The sequence below is a fragment of the Stylophora pistillata genome, chromosome 3 (assembly GCF_964205215.1).
Source record: "Stylophora pistillata chromosome 3, jaStyPist1.2, whole genome shotgun sequence".
In the NCBI taxonomy this organism is placed as follows: Eukaryota; Metazoa; Cnidaria; class Anthozoa; order Scleractinia; family Pocilloporidae; genus Stylophora; species Stylophora pistillata.
This window is the reverse complement of record NC_142521.1, coordinates 1,619,321-1,629,183: the sequence shown is the minus strand read 5'-3', so window position 1 is coordinate 1,629,183 and position 9,863 is coordinate 1,619,321. Positions and strand designations below refer to the sequence as shown.

Below are 9,863 nucleotides of genomic sequence, written 5' to 3'. Positions count from 1 at the left end.
ATGAAATAGTGGGTTGCAGAAAAGGGTTGACACCCATAGCTTACATAACAGATGGAGCATCTAGCTTCTGGGCAATTGATTGTCTGGCACATAAGAATAACATGGAATCAGGGGGGATCCCTTCCTGTAAGAGACAATCTACGTCACTGTTTCAGTTTTGTACCTGCTGTTATTTTCTTTGAAGGGGCACACACTTGTTCTAAGGGTGTTCTCTCCACGGGGGATCACTTATAGAGAGTAAAAAACAGAGTACCAAACCTAAGAGTGAATTGAGATAATTTATTTAATGTTCAGACAAGTGAAACACAGGGCTTAGGAAAAGTGGTGGTGAAGCTAACAAGACAGCAAGTCAGTGCTGAGCCCTGTTGGGATCAAAAATAGAGTAACTGCATTTTCTTATAGAACTACACTTGAACCAAAACTGATCATTCAAACAAATACTTAAAAACTCTGGCAACAACTGACCTCACACTGTGGCAACCAGAGCATATCTAAACATGGCCTTGACTGCATTACAAAATACACTAGTCTAATGATGCCCATTTCTATAAGTACTAACAGGGCACAACACTAACCTTTCAACTTACTAACCAAGTGTCTAGTCACAACCAGATGCTACAACAATTTTAGTTTGTTTACCAGCCAAACTGGCAAGTGGAAATAAAAAACCACTGCCAAAACTGAATTTCTACTAGTTTGTGGCTAGTTGGCTACCATTTATGTCTAGCCCTGACTAACCAATTTAGGTTTACTTAAAATGTAAAATTTTCCCTTTTAAAGTTTTGAGCTAGTCTCATTAATTCCTCAATCATAGAGTGAGTGCTGCCTCTGCACCTTTATTCCAGATGTAGAGCAAGAGCATGCTGATCTTACAATTTGATAACTCAGTCTGTTAGTTTTGTCAAGTGATAAGGTTCGGTGTTGGAGATATTACAAATAAAAAACCATGTTACCAAACTTATCATTGCAATATGAAACCATACCAAATAAACAAAACCAATCATAGATACAATTTTATAAATATGCAGTGAAATTGTCAGAATAAAACACTGTTTAATCCAAGTTACTTTGACTGAATATTCCTTTACATCCATTTTATGTGTACTTTCTTCCTAGATAGCAACAGCCTCTGTTGTTAAACTGTTATCAGCCTTCACATACGAACTTAAGCCCCACAACTTGCTCCAAGTTTCACATTTACTTCAATGTTTGGTCTTTTGCTGTTACAAACAATCTACAAACAATCCTATTATCTTACAGTCAAGTTTACCTTACATTCATCCTAAAATCAACTTGGCACATGACTTAGAAAAGCAGTGACATTCAATTAGGAACAGGGTCTACTTAGAACTCTGCTTAAAAGAGAACCCCAACTGCAGGTGAATTTTATCTGTAGTTGAAATTAAATACATGTATACTTCATAACAAGTTTTTATCAAAAAGAACTTGTCACAAGAACTACACAGTCGAGCTATGAATAGTTATCACCAACAGGAAACATACAAGTTAGGTTAACATTAAGTGTGTGTAAATAAGGTCCATGTATACAAGTTAATAATGTTTATGAGTAACACTAAATACCACAAACCTAAGGTTTTGCATCTATATATCTAAACAAAAAATGGATGCAAAAATTAAGAATAACAACATTACTTTAAAGTTTAAACATTAAACACTGTCCCCAGATTAAAATGATGAATTAAAATATCAGGTAATGAAAGATACAGTGATTTGATCTTTCAGTGTCAAAATATGACTATCATAATGATAATTAAAACAGGATGAAAAATTGTCAGGGAGAACTATTACCAAGATCTATTTCAACAGTCAAAATGTTCTCTTGGTTTTCATCCAAATCCAAAATGAAATATAATTTCCCCCTTAATGTTATTTTGTCTCAGTCTGTATAGCACTCACCACTGAAGAGCAATACAACATCAGAAAAAAATTGTGTATTTCCACACCCAATGAGAAAATTTCACGTGGAAAAACATTGAACAGACTTGTTAAAGCAAGATATCAGATTGAAATTCTTCTCCGCTGAATTTTCACCGGACAAATATGGGGTTGCTCGATTACTAGAATTAAACACTGACAAGTAACAGAAAAATGTTGTACTCAAAATATGTGATAACCATTTGACACTAAAGTGTTCCCTTTTACTGTACTCATCTCTATGTGCATGTTTACATCAGAAAAGAAACATCCCCAAGAACTTCATGAATAAAATTATCATTACCAATATTGATTCATTAATTAAATTAATTAGAATATGGTAGAATATCTGAATCATATCAGGCTTTAATGAACCTAAAACACCATAAGTCATTATTAGTGTTATGGAAATTCCTTCTAACCACAACCTAGAAATGTGAATGATTGTTATGGTCTGAAATGAGTAATTTTTAAGTCACTATGACCAATATTCCTATATTCCCATTCCTATATAGACAGATACTTCAATTTCCACACTAATAAATAAAAAACATACGGTGGCTAATTCATGGTGTGGTAATGACAGAGAATAAAAAAGACACTGCTTTAGTTTATCCTCTACAATAAATTACTTGACTTCATGACCTAATAAATACTTAATATTAAAAAATGAATTTGACAAGATCCAGCATCTAATGGTTGGTACCCTTGCCTTATATTATGTATTATTATAATAACAATTAGTAAATAAGTGATGAATGGAATCCTATGCAGCCTTGACATGTGACTTGTTTGGTTGGGTGCCAAATGGATAATCCCAAAATTTACTTGAGATACCAAAACCTGTGCAAACAGCAACATCATGGTCAGTTAATTATTAATAGCAATATAATAGTTGTAATTCACAAAACTGTTTCAAATAGTCCATGCAAAAGCAACTGCCTAAAGCCTAGAATTTTGGACTTGTGAATTTTGTGCAAATACCATATGGAAAAGAGCCTTCTCAATATTGAAGAAATTAATTAACATTTTTTTTTAAATTAAAAAAAACCCTTTACTTGTAGTTGATTACCAGACTGGTATCCTATAGGTATATTTTAATTTTGATTATTTAGAGTACTCAAAAATCCCTATTTTCCCCACAGGGTTCAAATGTATTCCATTCAACAGAGCAAGACTGAATTGTGAAGAAACCAATGGCAGCCTCCAAAATGTACCTGCCCAATATTTGCCATGCTTAAAGACCCCCACAACCCAATCCACAGAGACAACAGAATATGCTAACCATGCCTTATATGCAGGTGCTTCACTAAGGGCCAGGGGCGGCACTGGGCAAATTGATCAGCTGTGAAGATGACTTTGCCCAGCTGCCTTCAAAAGGTTAACCCCCTAGGTGGCAAAGCCCTTCAGGCCTCGCATTAACTATGGGGAGGGGGGGGGTGCTAAATTTACATGCCCTCCTACTCCAAACCCTAATGATACCCCTGCATATGTGAACTCAATGGAATTTAAGTGTATTGATGAATATGAATTTAGCCACTCCTGGACCCTTTGGTTATTATACAAATAATATCATGTACCTTTCTGTTGGTCTTCAAAATGGTGTGATACATGATATTTCTTGAGCTGGTGTAGATAGCTTCCAGGTGTTGGAGAGCCGTGGTGTAAGTAGTAATGCATCATATCATATGTAATATAACCAAACAAACCACCAGCAAATAAACTCCTAGCCATGGCTAGCGGCAATACTGAGGTAAACGTAAAGTAGAAGATGGTCGCTAAGACGCCTGCTGCTACTGGAGGAAACACCAGCCTTCCACTATCAAAAGGCACCTAAAGAAAACACAGAAAAAGGAGTAATGATCAGAATTCAATTCAGACTACATTTGTATTCCATGTTGTTCACACACCCTGAATGATGCTTCAAAGAGGTTACCACTGGACTTCAAATCCAATGGCCCTAGCAACAGGTAGTGTTGAAAAAACACAAATCTTGTCATCTTTCGCCTGCACAACCTCATGTTTTTCTCAGATCTTGGTTTATTTATTCTGGCATCAACACAAAAGAGAAGTCACATTACAGCAATCACAAGCACAGGACACTCAAACACGGCATACCTTGTGATGCTGTCCATGAAGAAAGAAATGAATGGTGATCCAAAATGGGTCATCAGCAGGGACATGATTGATTAGATGAAACAAGAAGCGATGCAAGACATACTCTATCAAAGACCATACAAAAATGCCAGAAAGGAACAGCAACAAAAATGCAGAGAACGCTTTGAGTTTGGAATCTAGATAGTAAGGATTGATGTATCCAATTCCATTCTGTGTGGTTAGATTGTGGAAGCCCAGGAAGCTTACAAACAGTATGACTGGAATCCAGATTATGGGTACAACATACCAAGGAGTGGTTGAAAAAACTTCCACAAAGTCAGACTCAAAGAGTCTCAAGGGGCGATCAACAGGTGAATGAACCCAACTTAGATAGTCTGCGCGAAGTTTCCCCACTTGCGGGAGGATTGCTTTGTTCCAGTCAATGAGATCCTGCAAGAAATGGCAGAAAGAAGTATGTCAACAATTCATGTAATAACTACAGAAACAAACTACAGAAACAAACAACAGAGAAAACAAATATATTAAGAAGAGCATGTCTAAATTCATACTTCTCTCCAGCCATCCATAGGAAGATTTTGTCTTGTTGTTGAATCATATTCTTTGTTCTCCTCCTAGAAATAATACAGAAAAAAAGTTAAAACCAAATTCCTCAAAATTTTGTCTGCCCAATCAAGTGAACCTACACTAATGACCAGATGTGAATTGAACACTAGATACTTGAAGTTTGAATATATTGATTATCAAGTTCATACTTGTTCATCATCCCCCTCTGCACTACCCACCCATGGCAACCCCTAGGCATTTGACAGCTGTTTGTGGAGGAGGTAATTTGACAAGATAGATCTTCCCCAGGTTGGGAAACTTTACCCTTGCCTGGGTGGGGTAAGGATTTGAACTGGAAGTGTCCAGTCTTTCCTGCAGAATACACCCATTTTGAGAAAATGGCTCTTAAGGAAAAGTCTACAAAAGCTGAACACAATTTTTGAAGGTGTATTAAGAAACTAGAATGTACATTTCAGTGGAGTGATTTTTAGGTTTTAAGCTTGAATAGGTGAATCACTGCTGGTCAATAAGTACAAAGTCACAGATGCTGATCTTGCCTTTTTCATAAGATAGTTTTGTCCGCAGAGCATGAACTACTATTGAACAGGGAATGAACAACAACCTCTCAAACAATATTATTGCAATGTACTCAGTTGGGATGGGCATTGGGAAATGAAATCCAGTACTTGGGCAGGGCATTTGAACTCAGTTTTGGCCCAAGAGGGCAGGAATTTGAAGGAACCAATTGTCAAAACCTGAGACTTACAATTGATCAGCACATAAAATGTTGAAATGAAGAGTTGCAGAACTGCAAATGCAGAATTAAAAGCACAAGTAATGACTGGTGTGGCTAAGAAGTACAGAGATCAAAAGTGAACTAAGCATTTGATGGATTTATAACTTGCACAATAATTTGATAGCTTACACAAGAACATCTAGACACAAAATTAAAATATATAGATACATTTATTTTTAGAAAGTTTAAAAAGTTGCAAGGATGGACAACTTCTGACATCAAAAATATAAAAAATTTTAATAAAAACCGTTTTGGTCAGAGACCTTCTTCAGTTATTCACAACTTTTGAAATAAAAAAAGAGCATTAAATAAGATCAAAGTGCTAATGATTATGTAATTACAGATAATGACTAATGAACTGGTGCTAATAAAAAGATGACAAAAAACCTAATTACAAAGAAAGCAATGGACAAAATAAAAAAGACAAACCCTAAAAACTAAGAGACAAGAATACTAAATATGTTAAAATGAGTGGCGTAACCAATTGCAAAGAGGCAATGTGGCAAGCATTAAAAATGGAGGCCCACTTTTAACTACAACTGTAAACCATAAAATCCCAAAACAAGGCCTTTGGAGCCCAAAAGGGCAAATTAGCAACAAAATCCCTGGGGGGCGGGCCTTTAAATGATACTAATCATGATAAGATCTCTTGGCAGGGCCTCTGAGTCCAATCCACACCTAAAGGGCCGACAAAATCCAAGAAAAGGGCCTTTGAACGATCAATTGGTACATACAAACATACATTTTATTGAACATATCCCCGTCTGGGGCTTTTCAGTGAACAATTACATAATTTACATACTTGATATTATACATACAAAACTAACTAATAACACGTTAAAAACAATATAAGTTACTTATAACTTTAAGAATAGAATGGTTATTTAAATAAAAAATCATTCAGGAGATGCCTTTTCAAAGCTCTCTTAAAAGAAGCTGGTTTTTCACATAGTTTCAATCTTGAGTCAAGTTTATTCCAGATGGCTACACTTCTATAATAAAAGGTCCTCTGACCTGTTGTAGTTTTAAAAAGGGGAATGTTGAGTTGTTGAAAGATCCTCGTTATATGCCCAGATACGCTGCCTCTTGTTACAAGCTCGGATGTCAAATATTCAGGCGCTAGGCCCATTTTACATTTGAATGATAAAGTAGCATCACGATAAACAGGATCGATTTTACTGGTAGCCAGCGTAGATTCCTTAATGTGGAAGAAATATGATTGTACTTCTTTACATTGCAAATAATGTGGGCGGCAAAAATTTTGAACATATTGTAGCTTATGAACATTACAAGCTGATGTGGATGACCATACTGACAAACAGTAGTACATCTTACTAAAAACGAGGGCGTTAATTATAGTTTCAAGCAGATCTTTGTTAAAGGCGAATCTAATGCGACTTAGTTGAGATAGTTTCGACATGCAAGATGAGACAGTCGCAGAGATATGATTGTCAAAGGATAGTGTGGGATCGAAAATAACACCAAGATCCTTGACTGTTTGAGCTGGGATAATTTCCTTTTCGAGCAGGGATAACTTAAAGTCTGGAACTTTAAGAGACATTCTTCGACTGCCAAAGACCATCAGTTTAGTCTTCTCAGGATTAAGCATTAAGCAATTGTCGAAACACCAATCGCGTATACGTTGTAGATCAGAGTTCACTCTTTCTGTAGCTTGAGCAGAATTATTCGCACTAAAGGATAATAGAAGCTTTGGGTCGTCCACATGGCATTCAGTTGAACAATTCTGACAGCTGTTTGGTAGGTCGTTTACATAAATGCTAAATACTAATGCTCCTAGTACACTCCCTTGCGGTACACCACTGACTACTGGTAATCTATCAGATAATACAGAGTTGATGCAGACTGCTTGTTTTCTTTGAGAAAGTTAGCTATTGAACCATTGAAGTGCAGAAGATGATAAACCAATGTCCTTTAGTTTCTTTAGAAGAATCACATGGTTGATAGTGTCAAAGGCTTTACTCATATCAAGATATACGACTGCAGTGATTTTCTTCTGGTCGATCCCGCGAAGAACAAAATCCCTTATATTAGTAGCGCCTAATATAATATGGAAAATTAATTATAGCAAATTCTATTTTTCGAATGAAATTCCTTTCTTTTATTCAAGCCATGGGGTGCCAAAGAGAACAACTGAGCACTCCAATAAGCCCCTTTTGTGATTAAAAGCCTATCGATCTCTTCAGAGCCGCTAGGAGCCTGTACCTGGTCAACGCATTGGAACGAAAAATCGTCCAGGGTGTGTGGGGTTTTGTTAAAGTGTATCACTACTTCACAAGTTGTTTTTTGCATAGCAGATTTGTGATTTCGAAATCTAACTTTAAAGTCAGTAGTAGTAGATCCCACATATTGCAGGCGACATTTCTTGCAAGAAGCCAAGTAAATCACATTTTTAGAATCACAGAAAAGTCTAGAGTGAATGGTGTAATTTTTGCCTGTCTGAAAGCTGAGAAATGATTTAGATTCAACAAAGAAATTATGACAGAGGTCACATCTTTTCCTATCGCATTTAAAGCAGCCATTGTTATGAGGAATGGTTTGTCTCTCACTGGCAGTTTTAAAACGAGATGGTGCTAACAATTCTTTGAGATTTTTCAATCGACAAAAAGATGGTATGATAGCACTTCGAGGAAAAAGTTCTTTCAATTTGGGGTTAGATTGCATTTATTGTTATATACATTGCCAAAACACCTAAAAATTGTGTTCCATCAGCTTATGCTGTAAGCAAAACATCAACTTTGCCAAAATCTCTTCTGTTAATCTTAATATTATGGCAAAGCAAACACTTATTACTAAAAACAGTTATAAAAGGTGTATGAAAGTAGGATCAAACAACACAACAACAAAGCCCCAGCTACCGCCTAAAGCTGCCAGTCTTACTCTCTTTCACAACTAGAAATACACATTGCACTAGTTTGTTTTTAAATCAAGCTGTCCTGGATAAAGATCTCAGAATTGAGTTCAAATGCAGTAGGAACATAAAATTTAACAACTTCAAATAAAAACTAAAGGATGACCAATAACATAGCTGCTTAATTAGGCTTCTGGAATGTTACCTGAGTTTTATTGAAATGCAAATAAGGATATTTGCACTCAAAAGGGTGAGGTCGAAAGAGGCACCTTGTTTGCACACCATCAATCAGCACAACAAACATTTAATTAGTCAAAAAACTGTACAAGTGCCCTCAAAAACACATTCAAGTACACAGTCAAGTGTTTACCCAAAATTGATGTTGGCCAAAACATTCGCTTTTTAACTAGATCTTATTGTTCTTTTCTTGTATTGACAATTATTACATAATTTTGATCCTGGAATGCTTCAATTACAATTGAATTTTTTCTTGAGTGAAATTAATATCATACCATGCAAGTTGGCTATGCTCACTAAACTTCCTGGAGAAAGATCAGAGTTGTGTTTAAATGGAGAGGGGAAAATGTAACCGAACCAAACCGAACCTACAGGGGTAACGAAACGTAGCTGCTTAAACCCTTCTGGAAGTTTCTCGAGTTTATTCAAATGCAAATAGATGGAGGCGCTTTTCTGTACTTTTAAACCCTAACGGCAGGAAAAAACATACGTGCGAAGTGAACCACGGGGAGTCGTTTTTAACCGCGTCAAAAAAGAGAAATATCGTAGACAGAATTGAAATTTTAATGCCTTGAGGTTGAGGTAATTAAACAGGTTTGAATCAAATTAAAAATAACGGACCATTCATATCATGTATGACAAATAGAGGCTGAGCTGTCTAGTGTGAAATTATGTAAAACAAGCGGGAGGAGGCCACCCAGAATATTTCAAATCCGATGTTGTAATACGGGAATTTAATTGTTGATCCCATAAATCTACCACAACAAAATACACAAAACTCTAAACAATATTCTGAAGGTAAAAAACTTGCCATTCGATACCGTGCGGTTCAAAATGTGAAGCTTGTTTTCGAGAATTTAAGAAAACAACCGATCGCCTACAGCAATATTAATATAATAGCCGGTTTGCAATAAGAAAAAAAATAGAGGAAAGTAAGAATTCCACAGCTAGGAAGAGCCAGTTCACTAACCTCTCCTTTTAAGCGTCCTATCTGGTATTTTCCAAGCCAGCCATATGCAAAATTCGTATGTCTGTGTGGATCATCTTGAGTCATCACTTTTGTCACATCCTGACCCGCGAACCGCAGCAAAATATCCTTACCCCCTGGATGTCTCTCCAGAAATTCACTAACATCGTACACCTTTCCACGGTGTATGATCCAAAAATCTTTCTCCGAGTTATGCTGTTGCACTTCCTGAACGGAAAACAAAGGAAGTTTGCACTTTCCCTCACAACTCTCCGCCATTGCACCAAATTTAGAATGATCGTAGGACGTGTACTGTTTATGTAACAAAGTCCACTCAAGTCTGCTAGTTTGCAGTCTTACCGGGAATAAATAATCCGTGAAGAACTAGGGTGAGCTGA

At 36.4% G+C, this 9,863-nt stretch overlaps 1 protein-coding gene across 1 annotated transcript; it reads right to left on the bottom strand.

Moving 5' to 3' along the window:
* Positions 1-259: 259 nt before the first annotated feature.
* Positions 260-9,802, bottom strand: LOC111329538 (fatty acid 2-hydroxylase). Its single transcript, XM_022934268.2, has 5 exons — positions 9,469-9,802; positions 4,602-4,664; positions 4,054-4,482; positions 3,516-3,768; positions 260-2,778 (listed from the first exon to the last, which is right to left on the bottom strand). Exons 1-5 carry the CDS (start codon positions 9,742-9,744, stop codon positions 2,702-2,704), a joined length of 1,098 nt encoding a protein of 365 aa, XP_022790003.2. The 5' UTR covers positions 9,745-9,802; the 3' UTR covers positions 260-2,701.
* Between the last annotated feature and the right edge of the window lie 61 nt (positions 9,803-9,863).

Coding starts and splice junctions, on each gene's coding strand:
- LOC111329538 (XM_022934268.2), bottom strand. CDS start 9,744: ATGGCGGAGAGTTGTGAGGGAAAGTGCAAACTTCCTTTGTTTTCCGTT. Junction 4,665..9,468: donor TAGGACGCTTAAAAGGAGAG/GTTAGTGAACTG, acceptor TATTATTTCTAG/GAGGAGAACAAAGAATATGA. Junction 2,779..3,515: donor TTTTGAAGACCAACAGAAAG/GTACATGATATT, acceptor CTGTTTGCACAG/GTTTTGGTATCTCAAGTAAA.